Source organism: Lissotriton vulgaris, chromosome 3_1 (genome assembly GCF_964263255.1).
Source record: "Lissotriton vulgaris chromosome 3_1, aLisVul1.2, whole genome shotgun sequence".
Classification (NCBI taxonomy): domain Eukaryota; kingdom Metazoa; phylum Chordata; class Amphibia; order Caudata; family Salamandridae; genus Lissotriton; species Lissotriton vulgaris.
In genome coordinates this window covers 516,138,255-516,162,044 of record NC_141689.1, presented here as the reverse complement: position 1 = coordinate 516,162,044, position 23,790 = coordinate 516,138,255, and the positions used below count along the sequence as shown (strand labels likewise).

The 23,790-nt window shown below is 47.2% G+C and overlaps 1 protein-coding gene across 2 annotated transcripts in view; it reads right to left on the bottom strand.

Annotated features, from left to right (window-relative positions):
- POC5 (POC5 centriolar protein) overlaps positions 1-23,790 on the bottom strand; it is a 328,992-nt gene that overhangs the window by 104,151 nt on the left and 201,051 nt on the right. For both annotated transcript variants that reach the window (XM_086960759.1, XM_086960761.1), the window contains exon 11: positions 10,774-10,887. In XM_086960759.1, the coding sequence (XP_086816885.1) occupies positions 10,774-10,887 (114 nt within the window). The remainder of the gene's footprint in view (positions 1-10,773; positions 10,888-23,790) is intronic.

The window sequence follows — 23,790 nt, the reverse complement described above, 5'->3', positions numbered from 1 at the left end:
GTAGATCTAAAAACAGCGGGAAGGGAGGTAAAGGAGGGTCTAAGCAGGAGTGAGGTAGGACGTTGGGACCGATTGCCTACACCCGTCGATATCATGGCTCTGACTCCTTGGTTGAACAAATACCCGGATCATGTATCCGCTGGGGTGTTGAGGAAGGGATTCTTACATGGCTTCCACATCCCGGCGGGGAATTTTCGGGGGGACTCCTTTTGAAAAAACCAGCTATCAGTACAGCACAACCCAAGTGTGGCAGAGAAGAAAATTGCGAAAGAAGTCAGCTTAGGGCGGGTGGCGGGGCATTTTCATCGCCCGCCGGTGGCGGAGTTCATATGTTCCCCGTTAGGGGTTGTCCCGAAGAAAGACCCTGGGGAGTTAAGACTTATTCATAACCTGTCTGCTCCAAGGGGTTCCTCGGTGAACGAAGCCATTGACCCAGAAGTTTGTTCCGTGCGGTACGCATCGTTCGATGATGCCGTGGCCATGTTAAATCGCCTGGGCCCCGGGGCGCTGATGGCGAAATCAGATATCGAATCAGCGTTCCGGTTGCTCCCGGTACACCCACAGGATCAGCGCTTGCTAGGTTTCACATTTCAAGGGAGTTATTACATGGATAAATGCATGCCTATGGGTTGCTCTATTTCTTGTGCTTATTTTTAAATGTTCAGCTGTTTTTTAGAGTGGGCATTCACCGAGGCCACAGGGCATGAGCATGTTATGCACTATCTGGACGACTTCCTTTTCTTGGGAGCACCCGGAGATACGGAATGTGCGCAGGCGCTGCGGGACTTCTGCATCCTCATGGGGGAGTTCGGAGTCCCATTGGCAGCAGGTAAGACGGTTGGACCATCTACTTCACTGGAGTTTCTGGGAATTGAGCTCGATTCTGTGGAGGGATGTTTCCGTTTACCGATGGAAAAGGTGGCCAAGTTTAGGGCTTCCTTGACGCAATGCCTGGGCAAGGAGAAGGTGACCCTGCACCAGTTACAGCAAGCAGTGGGTCAGCTTAACTTTGCCTTGAGGGTGATACCAATGGCCCGCCCCTTCTCACGCTCTATCGCACGAGCTATGGTTGGTCTCAAGGAGGGACACCACCGTATGAGACTGTCGGCAGAGGTTCGCCAGGATATGCGCATTTAGTTGGCATTTCTGGCGGACTTCAACGGTCGAGTTGTGTGGAACAAGCCACCAGCGTCTTCAGACGAACTAGGTCTATGGACTGACTCAGCTGGGAGCGTGGGTTTTGGCGCCATCTTTGGTAACCGATGGTCTGCGCAAACATGGCCGGCGTGGTGGCACTCCAGCGGTCTCACAGGTAACATTGGGTTCTTGGAGTTATTACCCATTTGGGTTGCTCTGATGGCATGGCCAGACGATTTCAGGGACCGCTCAGTGGTGTTTTGGTCTGATAATATGACTGTGGTCGAGTGCATTAACCAACAGGCAGCCCGCTCCAAGTGGATCTTGAGATTGTTGAAAGAAATTGTACTACTTTGCATGAGATTGAATGTACAGTTCAGGGCGAAACATGTGCCAGGCGTACTGAATCATGCAGCTGACGCACTCTCTCGTTCACATATGCAGGCGTTCAGGGGCTATCTGCCGACAGCGGACCTAGTGGTGGCACCGTTCCCCGAAGCGCTATGGCTAATCGGTGCCCCGGATTACAAGACCTCGTGGCAGCAAGCTTAGCCCCTAGGACGAGGAACGCATACGAAGGAGCGTTTCGTTCCTACTGCACATTTTTGGGTCCAACGGGGAGACAGAGCTGGGGTCAGAAGGAATCCTTCCTGGGGTTCCTGGTAGCGCTGCACAGAGAAGGCCGATCAGCGGCAACGGCCAGTAGGCATAGGGCGGCCATTTCATTCATGGCACAGGTGCATGGCATAAAAGACCCGACGGGTTCCTTTTTGGTTAGGAAAGCCCTTCGCGGCTGGCAGCGCCTCGAGGGTCGCAAGCAAGATACGAGGCGCCCGATTGGCTTGGACAGACTGTCTCTGCTTTTAGCAAAGCTGGATGAGACGTGCTCCTCCCATTTTGAAGCAGTTCTGTTCCCGGCAGCTTTCGCATTGGCATTCCAAGGGGCTATGCGGGTGAGCGAACTTGTCGCAAGGAACAAGAAAGATATGGAGGGAGGCTTGTGCAGGGATCACGTCCAAATAAGAGGTGATTCGATGGTGATCTCGATAGCCAGGTCCAAGACTGACCAGGGAGCTATGGGAGATAGTGTTATCATGCAGCGCGCGCGAGGGTCCCCCGTGTGCCCGATAAAGTGTTTAGAGGAGTATTTGGCACTAAGGACGGCTACGTGGGGGGGGGTTTGCTTCGGCACAAGGATGGCACCCCACTGACAAGATTTCAGTTTCAGAGGGTGCTGGCACTGTCAATCGCTGCCGCGGGCATTGACCCGTGCGATTTTGGTACCCACTCCTTTAGGATAGGGGCTGCTACTGAGGCTACAGCCAGGGGTCAGAGTGCGGAGGAAGTAAAACAGCTGGGCCGTTGGTCCTCGAATTGCTTCAAAAGGTATGTGCGATTACACATGTTGTAATGATCAATTGACATGCACTCACGCTTCTTGTCTTTTGTTTGAATTACAGTTTCGCGAGCCTGTCACGCGGGGCGGAATTTGAAGTCGACCCAACATCGGGAGACCAGCGGTCAAGGATCACCGACTGGAGAGAGGATGGTATGGGTCGTGGGACACTCATACGTGAGGCGCGCCGGGGACGTATTCAAGGCAGGTGACGCTACTCACGCACCTGGGGAATACGGGTACAGAGTGGCCTTCCATGGGAAGGGCGGGCTCTGTTTTGACTAATTCGGTTCATTTTTTTAGGGTCTTTTAGGGCGGCAAAGGTCACCGTCATCTGTAGTCATAGTACACCTGGGGGGCAACGACTTGACACTGGGTAGACGAGTGTTATTGGAACACATTTTGTCGGCTGTTAGCTGGTTGGCTAAAAGAGTCCCGGGGTGCACGATTGCCTGGTCCCACATGATTCCAAGGAAGGTATGGCGGGGGGGCCTTTCGGTGTCAGCACTGAACCATTCAGTGAAAAGGGTTAATAATAAAATTGGTAAATTGTTCCGCTCTTCGCAGTTACATAGCATTCCTCATGGGTGTATTCGGGGCGATCACATGTACCTGAACGATGGGGTTCACCTGTCCAGGGAGGGGAATGACTTACTCATAGGAGACTTCATAGCATGGCTAAGGGGTTTGAGGAGGCATGACCTTTAGGAGGAGTTAGGGGGGACCGGATAGTCGGTCAACTATCCGGTCTGTGGCGGTAAGGTCATGATTGGTGAGCAGTAATTTCAAGGTCCCTAGAGGGGGGCGCCACGGCCATTGGCCCCTTCCACGGGGAGGCGGCACCCACTAAGGATGGGTCGCCTGGGGGGAGACGGCCGTAGGCCCCTCCCAGGGGGGGAGGCGGCTAGATGCCCCTCCTAATAATTTCCCGGGGGCCGGATATCCGCGACGGCGGATAGAGAGTGTGGGGATGGGGGGGTGCCCACTCTGTCCTTCCTACAGATACCTCACACGGGAACTCGGACGACCTTTAAGATGGCCCCCACCACGACATGGGAAGTTACAGTTGGCAATGAGGGTAGAGTCCTCTGCGCATGCGCCACTCACACCGTGAGGGCGAGATTCTGGTAGTGGGGATCTGACACCGGTTAAGACCTTGCCGTTGGCCCGTAATGCTAGGATGTACAATTTTAATTTAGAATGTATGCATTTTCAGGATGTTAGACTCGGCTAGGAAACCTTTGTATTAGAGATCTGTTAAGGTTAGCTAAAGTACATGTCTTCATCGAAATGTAATAAATGTAAAATTTTACATAATGATGAAACTTATTTAATGTTTTAAATTTTGTTTCATATTTTAATAAATGCGGCCGGGAGGGTGACTCCCTCCCGCCTTCCAAAAGCTCAAACCAGTGTCCGACTTCTCCCATCCTTGGGGATGGGTGTTGGGAGGGGGTGGCGGGCATCCCGGCCATATGCGGGACTCTAGCAATACTCTCGCAGATCCAACTGCCTAAATATAGAATTATATTTTATCCAAAATTTCTCAATAACTACTGAACGGATTTACACTAAATCACACAAGCACAATCTGCAGACCAAGATCTAGCTTCCTGCAAAATTTGGTGTCATTCCGTTCAGCAGTGTTTGCTGCAGCCAGTCTTAGGGAGGTCTACAGAAAACATATGGGAATTTAGCGTTTTTGGTACCCCTCCTTTTACTCAGCTTGTGAATGATGCTTCACCCCAAAATTTTCCAGGAAGGAGCTCAGGTGAATAAACATTGTTTGGAAGAAAGTTTTGGGAAGATTTGTCATAAGGGACAAAAGTTATGAGCGAACCAAAAAACGCTCTTTCTATGGAAAAGCAGACCTAACTACCTGGTGGCGTGCTCCTTCCTGGAGAGCAACTTAACTATAATTGCCTAGAGGTAACCATGTGGTGGCTGCCACTGGGTAGTTAGAGTTAGGTCTGCTTTTCCATAGATAAAGCATTTTTTTGGTTTGTTAATAACTTGGATCCTGTTTCACAAATCGTCACAAAACTTTCCCAAACAAAAGTTTGCCCAACTTAGCTCCTTCCTGGAAAGTTTCAGGGTGATACTTCAAGCAGAGTTTAGGTGTCCCTAAACTCTCCCTATCCGTAAATAGGTGGTGCACTCTGCTGGCAGAGCAAGCCGGACTTTTGAATTCTCCACAGCAACGAATAAAGCACATTCTCAGGGGGAATATATACGACAATGATCATTTATTTCAGTAATGCGTTTCAACTGCGAACAGTCTTGCTCACACACCAAGGGTGACCAAAAGTCTAATTATTTGAGGTATAAAGAGGATATGTGATGCCTACTCCCACAAAGAATGCAGTTATGGTGTGGCACATCAAAATATGAATTACGGTTGCTTTTACCGACTGGAAAAAAATCTGCAGGGATGAACAGGATCGCTAGCATGCATGGTTGAATACTTGTGTATACATAAAGTATATTTAATGAAGCACAACCTAGACCGATGTTCGCCAATGGTCAAATGCGGAAATTCTACATTAATACTGCAAATTCTAATAGCCAAGACCTGATCGTATAACCCACTTAATGGATGAGGATATTGTATTATCGAAGGAAGGTATCAACCTCAGCTATGCCGTGACCCATATAAACAATCAGCATATAAAAAATATTTGTTAGAGAACAAGCACTGATAAAACCAACAGGTCTAGCGTTAGATGCCAGAAGCCGACCTATTGGCTTTGCCAATAATCACCCAACCCAGATGACTATGTTCATGCAAGGCAGCAATCTTATAATGGATAATCTCTTTTTTGAGAATGATGGCACTAATCGTGGTTTTGGCTTAGCCAGTGCTTGTTAATTTGCACCACAGTGGCCATCTTTTAATGATTTAAAAGAAGATAAGATCATTACAAGACGGCTGCTGTGTATGTACGCCCAAATACATCAGCCATTTTGGAATGAGTTTTCTTCATATGAAAAGGCTGGACGATGGTATCTGCTTCACAAATGCTGGTGACAATTCAACCAGCATTGGCAAAGCCAAATGCACGTGCAGTGCGGGCGTCAGGCAGCAGTTGGAGGGAGTGGGGACACTCGCACAAGGGGAGATGGGACACGGACAATGGAAGGCAGAATGATTTGGGCAACGTTGTGGAGGTTACCTCAGGGTACCATTTGAAGCCCCATGTAAGCTCCACAAAATGCCATAGCTTTAGGGATAGCCCAACTCTTTAAACCAACATTGGCATAGCCAATAGGTCTCGCCTTTGGGACCTTATAAGTGTTTAGCCATGCAGCTCATTATCCCCCACTGGGCAAATTTCTGTTATGGAACTAGTGACTCCATGTCACCTTGACAGCATGTGTACTGTATTCGAATGCCATCTAACATATCAATGCATTATGCAAAATGCCTTTCTTTCGGCGACAGAAACCTATAAGATTAATGAACCCGATAATGATAACACCTAAAAAGGAAACCCCTTGGCAGAGACAATGTTGGCCCCTTGTTATGTTGCTTTCCGGGCACCCTAATATAGCAGCACTGAGTCATGGGAGAACAGGAGGCACACAGTGCCCTTTGATGCATGGTTTGCAGTCAAAATATGGCTGTCGTTTGGAATTCCAATAAAGTTTATTTCAGTGTGAATTTAGGAGACCGGGAACTGGGTGTGTGGAAATTGTTGTGATATTCAGACAAAAGACGAGAGGAAAGCCAGATAAGGAGAGGGCCTGGGGCAGGTGTGGGTGGGGGGCTCAGAGTCAGCAGGGGTCAGTGGGGGCTCAGAGTCCACGATAGCAGGGCTATATTTAAAGGCTGATTTTAGAAAGCTGGGAACGCTCCGCAAAGCTGATAACAACAAGCACAGCGCGCTACCAAGGGTGGCAGTGGTATGTCTGCAGGATGATGGGCACCTTTTAATAGCAAGCAGAAGCATTTAGTAGGTGATGTGTATTTGTGGTTAGTAACACCAGCTATTTAGATAGCTCACACCAGGAGCTGAATGAGGCTAGGCGCTTGAATAATAATTGCATGATCTCACACCTTAGCGGTATTCATTTCATTGCGCACACAAGGATGAAAAGCTGACACTGTAAGGTGGTGGTTTGCAGTGTGCTAGGAAGGAGGTGCTGTGCTGGCTCTGGAGAGTCAGCCTGGCAACCAGTGCCCATGCTGGGAGAGAGATCCCCATGCCAGGCACATCATGGGAAGGCTTTTACAGCAACAGTGACAAATCTTGTGTAACAGAAAATTAAATCAGCAGGAAATTAAAACAAGCGCGGCCGCGAAAGTGAAAGTGCTGTGTTTAATTAGTAACATGATCCACAAAAACAAGGAAGGAATGCAGCTGCCACAATGCGCGCCGCTGCTCGCTCCCGAGACCGAAACGCCATGGGAGTGAAATTTAGAGAAAAGGTGGGCCATACACCCACCTTTGGCCATTTGCGTGCTTTCATTATTGAAAGCCACACGCAAAGGTCAATAGAATGTGTGGGAGTTGCCAAATCCAGGAAACACCCGGGGGTTGCCAAACCCACACTGAGAAGTTTCGGGGAAGTTTTGAGTGCTCACAAGAAGCCTCCCATATAGCAGCGCATCCGTGCTGCGCTAGGCTCGACCTAAAAATGCAAACGGTCAGTGGTTAAAGGGGACCTGCCAAAGCTGCTGTTCTTTATTGCATTTATGTATGTATACATATATACACGTATATAATCACGTATATATACATATACACACATACGTATACATATACACACATACGTATACATATACACACATACGTATACATATACACACATACGTATACATATACACACACACATATATACGTATACACACACATACGTATACACACACACACAAGTATACACACACACGTATACACACACGTATACACACACACGTATACACACACACGTATACACACACACATATATGTTTAAAAACAGCAAACGTATGTATATAACTTTATTCGATATACAATATCATAAACGTATAAAAGCAATTTAAAACAAGTTAAAAAAAGGAAAGAGGAGAGAGACAGCCCTTTGTTATTACATTCGCACAATATGTAAAAAAATATATAGCGTAATCAATCCTCATTATTTGATATATACAATAGATCATAATAAAAAAATACTAGACATGAATTTAAAAAGTGGTTCATCATAAAAAAACAGAGTACAGCCCGATGGAAGGTGACAATCTACGGATCCACTGCCTGGACCTGGGTCACCCTAGAAAGCTTCGCTCTGGTCAACCAGGCACAGCCCAGGTACTTAGCTGTCCCACAAATCACACTGGGGATCGAGGTCTCAGATGTTAGGATACGCAGTGCCTCACTATGGTTTTTACATCCCAAGTTGGAACAGACAGGTTTCAGCCATTTTCTCCTCGCCTGACCATACACTGGGCAGGCGAAGAGAAAATGAGCGACAGATTCCGTAGGGGAAGCACAGCCCGGGCACCCTGTGTCACTCTCCCTCGACTTCATCCAGCCTGCTCTGAAACCATCCCGTGGGAGGGTACCAACCCTAAACTTCAGATAAAGTGCCCTATCTTTCGGGGACTCAATAAGATCCAGGAAGGATTCTAGTTTAGGTACAGGCTTCACGTCTAAAAAAAAAAATCCTTCAAGGTGCAGTGATTCTGATTTCTTGTTGCAGTTACAGAAACCCAGTCCCAATAGCCCTTCTTTACAACCGGTTTAGACGGTGGGTTCTGGCTCACCCAGGCCTCTCCCAAGCCAGTGTCCCCCACTAGCTGTTTCAACTTGGATAGCTTATGTCCTACATCTAGTTGAATCAGCTCAGTCAGTGCAGAGGCATAGTGACATAGTTCCGGGGTCTTTCTGAGGCACGTCCAAACAGTAGGGGGCGCAGCCTTGCCATCTCATTTATTGGATGTCTCCAGAGATCATAACGGAGCGGGACTACAAGGGAGCGAAACCAGATCCCTAAAAAAACTTGTTCTCGGATCTTAACATTGTCGAAACCCCACAGTTCCACCCCGTATAGTGATGACGGCAGGGCTTTTCCCTCGTAGACCTTAATGGCAGGACCCACAGGTCGACTATGGGGAAGGCTGCTGGTGTTTTGCAATGGCCCCCGACACGCGTTTATGATTAAGCAGCATTTTTGCCAGATGGGAGGACCACTTCATCGGGCTGTTAATCCGCATTCCCAGGTAGTCAAAGGCTTCGACAAGTTCCAGAGGGGAATCATTCAGCCTAATGTTGTTTCTAAAACTTTTCGATGGTGCCAGTGCCATTAACTTTGTTTTAGATGTATTTATAGTCAGGTCTCTGGCATCACAGAACTGGGTGAAGCGGACGAGTAGTTTTTGTAGCCCCATAGGGCTTTTAGAGATCATGAGGGTGTCGTCCGTGAAGAGCAACGTGGGTGTTTTTTCCCCCGCCAGGGTTGGGGCATCGGCCGTATCCTCCCTCAAATGGTCCACCACCCCAATAACGAATAGGGAGAACAGGGTCGGGGCCATAACGCAACACTGGCGGACCCCCCTCTCAACCGCTAACCTCTCAGTCAATTATACCTGGCTACCCCATCTCACTCTGGCATAGTTCATGGAGACGTTTAATGAGGTCCAAGATCAGGGGGGGGGGGGGGGGGATACCTAGATCGAACAGTACCTGCCATAGCTTGGCACGAGGGACCAGGTCAAAGGCCGTTCTTAAATCTATGAACGCCAAGTAAAGGCTGCCTTTTTCGATAGTAACAGACTTCCAGTATATTGCAAAAAATCTGAAGACCTGGTCCACTGTGCCAACCCCCTGTCTGAACCCTGCCTGGAAGTGTGTGAAAAGGCCATCCTCATCCATCCAAGTCCTCAGTCTCGTCAGGAGGACCCTGCCAACCACTTTCTGAGCTACGTCGATCAAACTGATCGGTCTGTAGTTGGCAGGATCCTCCATATTCCCCCTTCTTATAGATGGTCACCACCTCTGCACCCTTCCAGGAGTCTGGCACTGGATGGCCGCTCACAACGAGGTTGAGAATCCGGAGAATAAAATGCGCCCAGAGGTTTTTATCATTAAGCATTAGATCACCAGGGAGTCCATCGGGACCGGCAGCCTTACCCGGTGCGATTGTTGCAATTGCCGATAAGACCTCTCTTTGCCCAAACTGTTGCCCCTGCTTATGGGATTCGAGAAAAGCCAGCCCAATCTCTTGCTCTGTTGGCACATTCCCTACCACACTGGAATACAAGCCATAGAAATGTTCATACCATTGGCGCCCTACTATATAATTTGATACAGGGTCTACTCCTTTCCTTGAGATAATGCTGATTAACTCCCAGAATCTGGTTGAGTCTTTCAACTGGGCCGCAGATTTTAGTTCTTGCCAATACGTTTCTTCCCACAGACGCGTTGCTTTGTCAATGATCCTGTAGTAGGTCTTTCTCGCTACAATTATACTAGGCTGATCTTTTGCTCTTAGGGCCATTGACAGCTCCAGTCTCCTTACCCTACACACGTCTGAGTACCACGGGTTTTCGGCCTTTGGACGGGGGGCCTTGCGACCACCTTTTTCTTTAATCAGGAAAAATTCCCCTACTTTCCCCAGAGTCTCAAGTCAAGTCAAGTCAGTTAATTTATATAGCGCGCTACATACCCAGAGGGTCTCAAGGCGCTTGAGGAAGGGTGGGGAATTACTTGTCGAATATCCAGGTTTTAAGTTGCTTTCTGAATGCTAGGTGGTTCTGAGTGAGGCGAAGGTGAGTGGGAAGAGTCTCCTGGTATACCTCTGTGAGCTTCAAATCCTGTATGGCCACTGAGATGGGACCCAATATAGCATTGAGCATTACGATGTTCTGTTCCATAACCTTCCTGATGGTTACCAGTATCGATTCCTTCTTAGCAACCTTATTCCATCTCAAGCGGTGGCTGCAATTAGAGGGCGTTATCTCCCTTGTAAACAGCCTCGTGGAACTGGCCAGCTCAATAGAGGTAGTGGCCCATGCTCTCATCAGTTGCATACATATATATATGTACATACATATGTCTGGTTTACTGATTTGGTAATACGAAGCCTGCAACAGCAGCTCTGATGACGAGACCTAAAAAGATGCTAGGAAAAGATAAATGTTTTATTGTGGACGATATCAACGAGTAGCCAGAAGTTGACAGACCTTACACCAAATGCATTAGATTGCACAACTCAATACTACAAGTCCATTTAAGTGAATCCCAGTTTGACAGTATAATTACCAGTTGTTGAGCCTGTTGAATGCCCGATCCTGCAGTTGTTGCAGAAACAATAACCGGAATACGTAAATCATCTTGGAGATGGTGAGTTGTCTGATGGCTAAAGGGAGCGGAGAGCTGAAAAGAAATCACAAATGTTTCTCAGATCAGCAAGGTAGAAAACAGGGTAAGATGTACAGTATGCCTAGGAGACACACAAACACTATACCTTTCCATTTTTCAGAGGAAGTTACTTCTTTACAGAAAACAAATTGATTAATGAGTTCTGGAGGCAGCAAAAAGTGAGAAAATAAGTACAGTAAAATATACTAATAACAATCGATGGACATTAAGTGTTAATATTTTTGTGGAAATGGTGCAGAGGTTAAAGGAGACTTCCGATGGCAACTACCCTGTTTGGGTCCGAAAACTACCTATGGGCGGAATAGCTGCTTGTTGCCCTCTACACTGTTTTTGGAAACGTTCCTATTGCTACCTATTTTGCAATAATCTACCTGCATTCCTTTCACAGCTGGCAAATTGATATCTATTACCTGTGCACCCAGTCAATCTGGCTGAACGTCTGGGGGAATCTGGTAAGGCTTTGCTTTAGCTGCAACCTACAATGCTTCTGGGTGACCTCAGACTATTTACTGAGGTATCTGAATTTGCCAGAAGGGTGATCCTTCTGTGCCTTTAGGTGGCCCTCAAAATGTACTAAGGGGGCTGTGGATTTTCTTGGTTGCGACATTTGTGCTTCCAAATGAACCTCAAAGACCTTTTATCAAGTCATCAGTTTCCTTTTGGTTGTAACTTTAGTTCTCAGAGTGGACTACACTGTCACCTTCATGTCTGCAACACTATTTTAACGAGAACGGGATAGGACATTAACTATGCTACTGCCCTGCAAGAAGTGTCCTAAAATATTTGCTGCATGAAGCACTGGCTATTTACTCTCCCACAGCTCTATTAAACATTGAATAATGGGGGTTGTGGCCTAGCGGCAGATTAAGATGACCACAATTCTATGAGGCACCACATTGGCCTAGACCTATGTGCCGCACCCAAGTTGTCACCCAGAAGCACTTTTGATTGGCAGCAAGGGTCGCTAGAGCACCGGCACAGGATTAGTGTTTGAGAGGTGGGGCTGATCTAGATATCAACATGGTGATGTGGTGGTAACTACCTACCCACCTCCTTACCTGGTGCTGTGGCTGCTTGAATCCCACTTGTGGCAACCAGAACCCTTCGTAAGTAACACCATAGAGTGCAGCTTTATATCCAATGAGGAAGGCGATAAAAACAAGGATATGCAAGGAAGCTGGTGTTTTAAAGGTGTGGCAGATGGCACTTGAGGATTAGTGGTGGTGGTGCCCAATGACATTATTGCCACACAAAGTGAGCAACAAAGTTCTGGCAGGAGACATTCAAATTGGCGACAAACAGGGAGCACAGCCCATTAAAAATCAAATAAAGAGTATGCAAGACTCAGTATAGAGTGAGAAGGCTGCCCATAGTAAGCATGGAGAAATGTGTCATATGTCTAAAGTTGTACATGACAGGAACTATAGAAGGTTCCATCTTAAATGAAATACACAGTAATCACTACAGTGTAGTATCTCCGCTCACCTCCTCATTGTGAGTGATCATGGACGCTAGGAGGTCATCAGGCTCCAAAAGGTACACGGCTATTGAGGGTTCAATATCTTTACACCAAGAACGGGTGAGAAGACATCCCCATAGATGATTGCCTGCTTCACCTTCCAAACATGTAATAGTAGAAATGCTGTACAAAAAATCTACAGTTAGATTGGACAGGAATGGGGCTATCTGGAAGCTGGAGAGTAGGGTGAATAAGATGAAGGGTGACTTAAGCCAAGTGTAGATTCAGTGGCTGGACACAATATCTGCAATATAAAATAATAAATGTCTGAACAGCAAGATGATACACTTGAAACAAATGCTAACAAGAAGTACTCAACGACTAGAGAATAAAAACAAAAAGGCTGTCCAATGTGCAGATCCTTTGGTTTCCACTGAGACAGGCTGAAAATGGTTGGAAACACAATGTGATACAATGCAGGAGGGCCTATGCCTGGATGTAACAAACTGCTAACACATTGGTTTCAAAACTGCAAGTTCTTGGGGGGAAATGTGGAGGCCGTACTAACATTCAGTTATGAACTGTTTGGGGATCACTTCTTGAGAACTAAGTAAAACAAATATCTGACTGCTTACTGAATCACAAAAGTTAGTATTTCCAGATATTTGTAGCTCCACAGAGAAAAATATTAAGGACCTAGAGCCTGTGAGTACAGCAGGTCTGCTTATTGGGATAAAAGACAGGCCTTCTTCCCATCAAGACAGAGTCAGTCATCTGTGAGAGAAAATATATTTTGTGATGCAGAATCGACTAGTTCCTAGCTGAAGAACACCAAGACAGTGGAGGTGTCTCAGTCTACAGTGAAATGTAGCAACTCTGTTGGATTTATTATAGCCTGGGTGTGTTATAACTTGTCAGGTCAGTGTCTGCCAGCTGTGTTCTTCAGGCTTGTTGCCTTTCGCTTACATTATAGGTAGGGTGCATGAGAAGAGGTGTGGCAGGAGATCTTGCCAAGGAGACTGATTCAAAGGGTTTTTAGATGAACTTGTGCAGTTACTTATGTTAGCTCTCATGAGAACTTGGCCTCAATTTTATGCATTGCTGATCTTGTAAGCCCGACACTGATGTATGCAAGTACAATTGGCTTCACAACAATTCTTTTGCGTTGTACTCATCAAAATGGTCATAAAGATAAATTCTTCAGATTGCACACATCCAAAAAGCGTGAGGTTGCTCAGCAAACTGATCAGATCATGTGTCAAGACCTCATGCACATCACCGAACTCTTTCCCACATAGGTGGTCACAGTACAACTACACTACCCTCCATCCAAACATACAAGTCTGCCAATTACCTTAGGACAGTTTGTGTGCCATGAAGCCAAATTAGATAACATAACATCATATATAGCCCATCGCATAAAAAGTCTTCACCTACGGTGTGGAGTAATTAGTGTAGGTCCAAAAAATTACATTTCAAAGAGACAAATTGGTGGGTTACCGGTTTACACATTACAAAGAAATCTCCCTAGTCTCTCCCAGTCAGCTATGTATGTTAGTCTCGCACAAACCATTGTAGTGCATCATTTCCTGCCATTGGCTAGTAGGGAGTGGGGGAACCTGGTTTGGTTTGGCGTATTGTCTTGTGGTAGGCTCTAGCAGATGAAACAGCCATTTATCAAAATGTGACTGAGCATACAATATGCGATGAAACTTATGGAATAGTAAGTAGCAAGGCAAATTCACCATTTGCAGGTGGTCGCAAAACAACCTACTAATACATGTTAATTTAACAGAACACTCTTTGCGACGCCCTGCGATTTGCTTTGAATACAGGGATCTTGGCCTGCAAGGGACCGCAGACCAGTAGCCTGGCTTTTGTGTTTCAAAAAGGAAACTCTTTTAAGCACCTCATGCCCCTGAACGGAAAAGAATTATACTATTTTTTTTTTACTAAGTATTTTCCTGTTGGGACTACAGCAAGTCAGGAGGACATAGTTACTATTTCTAAATTTCCCTTTGCAAATCCTTTACTACCTTCTTTGAATGCGGTAGTAAATTATTGCTACATACTATTGTGACAGTTAGGAGGAGCATCCCGTTCACAAGTCTAACTGCTTTGGATTGGTCGCACAACCTATGGTGCGATTTAAAATGAGTTAAGTACATTGTACATCACACTTTCGAACTCACAAATCCTGTGAATTTGCGAAATGGCTTTGAGAATGCACAATCATGTAGTGCTTAGAGTACACAGTGCCCTGCAATTGGAATGTAAACATGCCAGTAGTTTAATGCAGGCTTAGTTTAATGAAGGGTACTTCTCCCCTTGCAAATGCCTGCTGACATGGTGGAAAGAAGCATTCAAAATGCAATAGGTCTTGCCTTTCATTAGGTTAAAGCCATTTACTTTGCTATACAATACCATTAGCAAAGAAAATGGCTTTAACTTAATCAAAGGCGGGACCTATTGCATTTTCAATGCTTGTTGTATTTGCAAAGCAGACACCCTGTGGGTCAAACGTGTATTTTATATCAAGGCACGTGCTGAGAAGGGACTTCCCTTGCGATGCATTTGCTAATATGGGGAGTCGTATACACCCATTTCCCCAAGAGGAAGAACACTGAGGAATCAAGGGTCTCGACTAGTTGGTCGGACCCCCTTTCTCTAGTTTAATCAATGCAAGCGAGCCCAACACTGTTGGGCGCTTAAGAAATAGGAAAGGCTGAGTTGGTGCCAACAAGATTTGAACTTATGACCCTGAAGATTGTCCTCATTTAACAGCTAATGCATTAAAAAACATATTGGTAGATGGCAGCATGACATAAAATTCAATCTGCACTAGGGGTATACAGGAATGTCTGTCTAGTATTTTAAGAGAGCCCTATAGAGCAAAGCTCAGTCCTCCTTTTTAGGTCTCGTGACCTATCAATGCGCATGCGCATTGATAGAGAAGCGAGACTATAGGGCTTTAAACAAACTCTAACTAACTGGCGATTTGGTGCTGTGCCCGTGCGGTTTTAGGTCAATGCGCAAGCGCATTGACCTAAAATGCGCGTGCACAGCACCAAATCGCCGTCTGTTCCCTCAGCTGCACTCCTCCCACACCCCGCTCCGCCCCCTCCCCTGCCTGCCGTGTCGCATTTCTCCTCCTCCCTCCCCACAGCCTTATCCGCTCTCCCTCCTCCCACACCCTCCGCCCCCTCCCCTGCCTGCCGGGTCGCATTTCACCTCCCCCCTCCCCACAGCAATGCAGGCCTGTTGCGACAACACCTAACCAGGGGAACAAGCCTGCTATCCCTTCCGCTTGTTTTCCATACAACTTTGTCCGCTATCTCTTCACTCCCGCCTGTGCACCCCTTGTCCCCATCTCTTTATCTCTTTACTCCCGCCCGTTTTCCCATCTCTTTACTCCCGCCCGTGCACCCCCTTGTCTGCTATCTCTTTACTCCCGCCCGCCCGTTATCCCATCTCTTTATTCCCGCCCGTGCACCCCGATCTCCGTGGTGATGTGCTCTGATCCTTTGGTGATGTGCTCTGATCTCCTTGGGGATGTGTGGTGGTCGCTGTTCGTGCTCCTGGTATTCTTGGCCTGGGCGTGCTCTGGTCCCAGTTTACGCTACAGATCTTGCTCTGCTGATGTGCTCCGGCTCATGTTGATAGATGACGTCTTGCTGTGCGTGCTTTGCTCCCTGTTGGTGCTGGGCATTATCCTAAGCGGTCTGTACGGGGATTCTGGCTGAGTAAGGTTCGTCCCCTTTTCTCACTAGTTTACTCTACTTGCTGTTGTGTTTTCCTGGTGCTACCCCGTGCCCTGCTGAGTCCCGTCTGATCGGCTTACCCTGACAGTCTCGCTAAAATCCGTGTAAGTTCAAAGGACGCTGTCTGGTCACTGCTTGCTCCGCTGGTCCTTCCAAGCGGCCCCTGTGATGGCCAGCGTGCCATAGCTTCTCATGTCTTGTTCAGCGCGGGCGGCTGAAGAGGAGCCGAGCGCAAGAATTATCCTTTCGCATCAAAATGACGGAAGATCAGGCAGCAAATGAGGTGAAGCGAAGCGGATGATAGAAAATGTCTGAGGTAATCACTGTAGAGTCCGCAGAAGGAGGTGACCTGAAGGGTAAACATGGGTTATGGCTGCTCCGACTGCATGTGCATAACTGCCCTCTGAGAACTTGTGTGCACACGTGTTGGACTGTGCATGCCAGTGTGCTTGGAGTGCGTGTGTGCCAGTGGGTTGTGGCTGTTTGTGCACTGATGCTGTTTGACTGTTCTGTGACCCCCCAATCTGACTGTATTCTGTTTCCCTGCACGGGTGCTCCTACTTCTGTGTCTCTTTGTGTGGCTGCTCTGTAGCTACTTCTGTGTGGTTGATCTGTGTTTTTTTTAATTCTAGTAGTTGTTTCAATGCCTGATGTGTTCGCTGTATGATACACATGTGTGCGTGTTCTGCTCTGTGACCACGCAGCTGCTGTCTTTGATTATGGGGATTCTCTGACTTCCTGTAGGCGCGGGTTGGTGGCCGTCCTCTGTAAGTACCGATATGTGTCCACTCAAAGTGGGCTGGTCTGTTGTAGTTGTACATCTGTTGTGTGTGTGGCAGTCTGTGCTCAGACCCTTTCTGGCAGTTAGTGGGCAGCTTCTCTGGTGTTGTGTGCATGGCTCCTCTGTGGTGGTCCGTGCTCTGCTGCTCCGGGGTGGTCTGTGCGGCGCTAGTCTGTACCTACTCCTTGACAGCCAGCGATGCAAATTTGAACGGTCTAAAGGAGCGGCGGTCCCAACCCCAGGTGCCCTTTACACAGTGTAAGTAGCTGCACCGCACCGCACCACACCACTTTGCATCAAAAAGAGCATTACTTTGCTGTAATTTGAGCAGATTAGAGCAAGGACCACAGTTTTTAAATCCAAAGCCCAGTCTGCTCAGATAGGCATGGATTTTTTACTGGAGAGAAGCTTCCAGTACAAATCCTAGGCTAAACAGGACACTCGCGCCTCTGCACAATGGTGTACAGATGTGTGCCAGCTCTGAGGCAGTAGACAGCAGCAGGCCATTTATGATAAATATGGCTCTGCGTTGCTTTTTCCACCTTGAGCAGCTCCACATAGCACCTTTGGTTGCTACCCTGCATTGTACTAAAATAAATGTTCCCCATAGTGAGCATGTCTGGCATGCTCAGCTTTAACCCTCACACCCTCTGGCAGTTGGTGGCAGTTATACTGAAAAACAATACTGTTGTGTCATTTCTCTCTCCTTACTTCACTTCAACGCCTCTACATGACGCCTCTTTCTTAACCTTTTTATCTAAACCGCTTTATGTAATTCATTCTTTCTCTCTCACCACACTCTTCCTCCTCTTTGTCTACCTCACTTCTATCTCAGTAGACCCAACATACCTTACTTGACTTCAATCTCACTTTCCCCTTCTTTCTATCACTGTCTGTGCCTATTTCTATATCCATCACTTTCGATCCTCTCTCTGTCTCATCTCTCTCCATCTCATCCTTCTCGCTACCTCACTGCAGCTTTTCCATCTGACCTCCTCCTTGCATCTCTCATCCATCTACTTCATTTCTTACACAACCTCATCTTTCTTTGCTTCACCTCTTTATCTCACTCTCCATGTCTCTATGATCTTACCTACCTCTCTCAGCCCCTCCTCTACTTCTCCACTCCCCCTTACCTCTCAATCTCATTTCCCTCTCTACCTCACATCTCCCTAATTACCTTTCTGTAAATGCAACCTCTTAGTTTACCTCGCCATTAGTTTACTACCTGACCTCCTCTCTTACCTCCTCTTTATCTCATTATTTGCTCCCCTTCCTTCATCTCTAAGTATCGTACTCCATTCTAGCTGCCTCTGTTTCTATCCTTCTTTTTATCGGTCATCAATTCCTTTGTCCCTCTGTCTTTCTCTTTCTCTCACAAACGCATAGATCTCTCAACTTCATTCTTAATAGCACTGTTTACCTCTTCCTCGCTTCTTTTTTTCACTCACAACTCGCTTCCCCTGCATAAACCTCACCTCTTTGTCTCTCTTGTAAGTCTCTCAAATTCCTCTTTTCTTTCTACAACACCTTTCTCTTTCTACCCTTCACCCCTCTCTCTACCTTTCGCACTTCCTTACTCCTTTTTACCTAACCCATTTTTAGGTCTCGCCTCTCAATGCGCATGCGCATTGAGCAGAGCGAGATTATAGGGCTTTAAACAGACTTTACCCAACTGGCGATTTGGTGCTGTGCCCGTGCGGTTTTAGGTCAATGCGCAAGCGCATTGACCTAAAAAGCACGTGCACAGCACCAAATCGCTGTCTGTTCCCTCAGCCGCACTCCTCCCACACCTCCGCTCCGCCCCCTCCCCTGCCTGCCGTGTCGCATTTCTCCTCCCCCCTCCCCACAGCAATGCCCTCCGTCTTGGCTTACTCGCTGCCTCCTCCCGCTCTCCTTAATCCGCTCTCCCTCCTCCCACACCCCGCTCCGCCCCCTCCCCTGCCTGCCGTGTCGCATTTCTCCTCCCCCCTCCCCACAGCAATGCCCTCCGTCTTGGCTCGCTGTTCTTTTAACTACTCGCTGCCTCCTCCCGCTCTCCTTAATCCGCTCTCCCTCCTCCCACACCCCCGCTCCGCCCCCTCCCCTGCCTGCTGTGTCGCATTTCTCCTCCCCCTAACCACAGCAATGCCCTCTGTCTTTGCTCGCTGTTCTTTTAAAAACTACTCGCACTTCTTTTTAGGTCTCGCCTGTCGATGCGCATCGAGCTTGCGAGACTATGGGGGCTTAAACACTCTTTAACCAACTTGCAAGGAATCGTGGCGATTCCTTGCAGTGCCCGTGAAATTTAAGCTCAATGCGCATGCGCATTGAGCTTTAAAGCGCGTGCACATGCCCCCAGCCGCCTGCCTTGCACTCCTCCCACACCCCCGCTCCGCCCCCTCCCCTGCCTGCCGTGTCGCATTTCTTCAGTTCCCTCAGCCGTCTGCCAGGCCCCTGCTGCTTTCACACCCTCTCCCCGCTCCGCCCCTCCCCTGCCCGCCATGTCTCATTTCTCCCCCTCCCACTCCCCCCTTCTCTGCCTTCCGTCTTATTCTTGTCTCTTTAAGACTCTTGTCCATAACACCAACATTCTGCGCCTCGCTTCAAAACATTTATTTTTCTTACGGTTACCAACATTCTGCGCCTCGTTTCAAAACATTTATTTTTCTTACGGTTACCTTTGATTTTCCCTTTCTTCCCCTTCATGGCTCCCTTTCGCCACCATTTTCCCACAACCCCTCCTCGTCCATTTTGAATTCCTGCTTCCCTTCACCTCGTTTGCTTTCTTCCTCCACTTTATCTTTTTCCCCAGGCTGACGATTCATTTTCCTTGCCCCTTTCATTTGCTTTCTTTATTCCTTCCTGGTCCTGAATACGTCCCTTTTTTTTTACCTCATCCCATTTCCTTCCCACCATTACTGTTCATTTACCTATCCTTTGGCTGCTCGCTTCCCTTCCTCCTCGCTTCCCCTCCACATCTTTCACCTCTTTATTCTCTCCTCCCTCCCTCTGCGTAGCTCACCTCCCCTCCCCCTCCCTCACTCTTTCAGCTCGCTGGTTGTGTGCCTCGCGCTGGTGCGTCCACAGCTGTTCCGCAGACAGGGTTGACTCCAGACTCCCCTTGGAAGATGCCACTGAAAACATGTTCTATTTCCGGCACGCGCGCTTGGACGCCATCAGCAGAAGAGAGCCGCCGCGAGGACAAATAGACCAATTTAGCAACAGATTATTTGCGGCAGAAGAACCTCCTCTGTTAAGCATCAGAGACGCGCTGGAGAGCCGGCCAAACGCCTTGCTGCTCCGAAAAAAATCACATATTAAAGGACCCACGTGATGGACCTAAGATTATAAACCTCCTTGTTTCATATCTTAACGTGTATCCTCTGGGATTTATACAGTTAATTACGAAGCATTTTGACTTAAGACAGTGCTCGGCTTAAGATCCGTTGCTCTTCAGGCGCCTGCATAGGGAAAGATGCAGAACAACCAGAAAGCGCGGTGAGCATTTAACGTGAAGTTGGACAGTAGGGTTGATAACCTGGAATAAATGGTAAAAGATGAAGATTTTGGCTAACGTTCGTTACATTTCCAGGTTCGTCAAGTGACCCGAGATGCATTTTCTGGTGGCAGCACCCAATATACGGGAATTTTATTGGTACTTTTCTATTTCAGGCATTAGGGAACCAGGGCTGATGACTTTAATACTTTTTTTTTTTTTTTTTGATAACCAAATGTATTGATTTTAGGTAAAACGCGAGCACAAAGAAAAACAAAAACAGAAGACCAGCAGCAAGTAGGAGCAGCGGTGCACATCAGAAATATGACGACATTACGACAGCATTTAATACATTTTTATTATATTTTTTGATAGATTGTTGAATCTATTGCATCACAGCTATTGTGCGCAAGTGAATGGTTGGACATAAACCTACAATGCAAAGCATACAGGAGCTAAACCCAGTTTTGATAGGCAATGATGTGTTAAGGCTAACTTCCCTCAGCAGTGATGGGCCTTTACCCCAACCATGGCACTACTTTCATAAGCTGAGTATCTGTGGCTGATCATCCTCCCCTCTCTCCCCAATCCCCTCTCTCCTCACTCCCCTCTCTCCTCACTCCCCTCTCTCCTCACTCCCCTCTCTCCTCACTCCCCTCTCTCCTCTCCATCTCCCCTCTCCTCCATCTCCCCTCTCCATCTCCCCTCTCCCCTCACTCTCCCCTCTCCTCACTACCCTCTCTCCTCTCCATCTCCCCTCTCCTCTCCATCTCCCCTCTCCTCTCCATCTCCCCTCTCCTCTCCATCTCCCCTCTCCTCACTCTCCCCTCTCCTCACTCTCCCCTCTCCTCACTCTCCCCTCTCCTCACTCTCCCCTCTCCTCACTCTCCCCTCTCCTCACTCTCCCCTCTCCTCACTCTCCCCTCTCCTCACTCTCCCCTCTCCCCTCACTCTCTCCTCACTCTCTCCTCTCCTCACTCTCTCCTCTCCTCACTCTCTCCTCTCCTCACTCTCTCCTCTCCTCACTCTCTCCTCTCCTCACTCAACCCTCTCCTCACTCAACCCTCTCCTTACTCTCCTCTCTCCCCTCTCTTATTCTACCTCTCTTCTCCTATCTACTTACCTCTCTCCTCTCGTCCCGCTCCCCTCAGCACCCCCTCAGCACCACCACAGCATCACTCAGGGGCACCACAACATCACTATGCGCCACTACAGCATCACTGAACGCCACAGCATTACTCATCGCCACCACCGCATCACTCAGCACCATACCAGCATCACTCAGCACCACTCATCACCACATCACTCAGCTCTACCCCAGCACCACCACATTATCACTCAGCACCACCACATTATCACTCAGCGCCACCCCAGCATCACTCAGCGCCACCCCAGCATCACTCAGCGCCACCCCAGCATCACTCAGCGCCACCCCAGCATCACTCAGCGCCACCCCAGCATCACTCAGCGCAACCACAGCATCACTCAGCACCACTACAGCATCACTGGTTCAAATATGTTCTTACAATGTTTCAAGCTGTTTTCAAGCTTTCAAGCTTTATTACACATCACAAAATTTTTTTAACATTTAACTTCAGTTCTTGGATTTTCGTCACAATAAAAAGCACTGAACATAATCTTCACAAAAGTTATTTACAAAAGTTTAAGCTATTGCCATTACAAATTAAATAATTTATTTAAGTATTAATCATTATAAAAAAATAAAAGCCATTGTTATTTGTAATATCAACACATTTAAGTCACGTAAATACAAAACATGTTGCATTACAAATGCTATAGGTGTAACGTTTGCGAAAGTTATAACTATTGCCATTGTAAATGACAAAGCTATTATTTTAGCTATTTCAAAAATCAACACAATAATTTAAAAAAGTCATTTATAAGACCAATAGCTCAAACTTTCCTAATGCGAGACCTATTGCATTTCCAATGCTTGTTTTAGGTTAGTTTTTGACAGCATGGCTGGCAATCAGGCCTTGCTCAAGTTATTGGCTGTTTGTGTTTATCCTTCCGCCGCCACTGGGGTGTTTGTACTGCAAGAGTGACTGCTTTACAACTATAGCCCTCGTTCATACAAATAGAAACAAAAGATTGTATTGAATGCAAGGAAACTACAGTCCGCCTTTCATTTTCAGTTTGGCTATAATGTGCTCTTGCTACATGCATCTATTCCATCTGCCAATGCTTATTAGACTTCTTTTTAAAGATACTTTTAGAAAATACTTTACTCTGAAAGTATATTTTAGTTTGTAGCAAAAGCAAGCAAAGACACGTGGCTACCCTCATGATACCACAAATCATCTTGCAGCATTAAAAGGGCGCAACAGATGCAGGGGCTTAAAGGTGAATGGCGTTCCCACGCAGGACACCCTGCCACCTACATCACAATGTTGGTTCAAACTGTCATAAATACTTTGCCAAGTGTGGAAACCCCCAAATAACAAGAGTGATGGAGTGTGCTGTTAAGAAGCGGCCGGGGGCACAGAGCATACAAGAAGGATAATTCTGAAACGCAGCAGCCTTCTTGCTGCCTAGCCTAAAATATGGATACAGATGTAGAGCGCAAGGTCTCTTTGGTGTCAACATTGCCTTGTAGCATAATGGCGGCTTTAGCAAGTCTGACAGCCTCAGGCGCATGCATTGATAGCCCAAAGCTATTTCCTTTTGCAACTAAGGTACAGGCTTCCGAAACGAAGATGGTGTGTGCCAGTCGCCATGGGCCGTACCAAAAGGCGAAAGGGCGGTAACAACAAAGCCCAATATTAAATCACACGCCACCGTTTACCATAACGGATGACGCAAGCCAATCGGAAAGAGGAGCGGGGATTCAAGTCCCTTTCTAAATCTGGTTTACTATAGCTCTCGCAGGCGAGGAGCGCATGCGCACTCCAACGCCAGGTGAGACCTAAAAAGAAACTGGCCTCATTATCACCTTTGAATCTGCAGTTAGCAGTGATGTAGTCTGTCAGCCTGACCACCAGTAACGTTAACTCATCTGTAGATTGCAGTGATTAAGCAGTGAGAGTCAGAACAAGTAACCATTATTGCCCATGGCAATGAACTAGGTTCTGGACAAGCAATAGACATGCAATGTTCTGAGCTGCGTCCAGACTCTCAGGTGAGGACAAAAGGGTATAAAGAGTTTGAAGTATCACATGGAAGATGGTACTTTAAAGTACCAGGTTACAATGTTTGCCATAGAATAGAATCAAGAGATCCCAATGCTCTATTTGTAACGTAACAGATACCTTGGAACCTTATTAGTACCTGCACTACTCCAGACGGAGTGCTGTGAGGAATCTTCAGGAATATAGATGTATCCACCATAAATATTGTTCGGACAGCAAGTAGCTTTCTTCTAATGGGTACTGCTTTTTCAGATTTCCCTCCATACGAA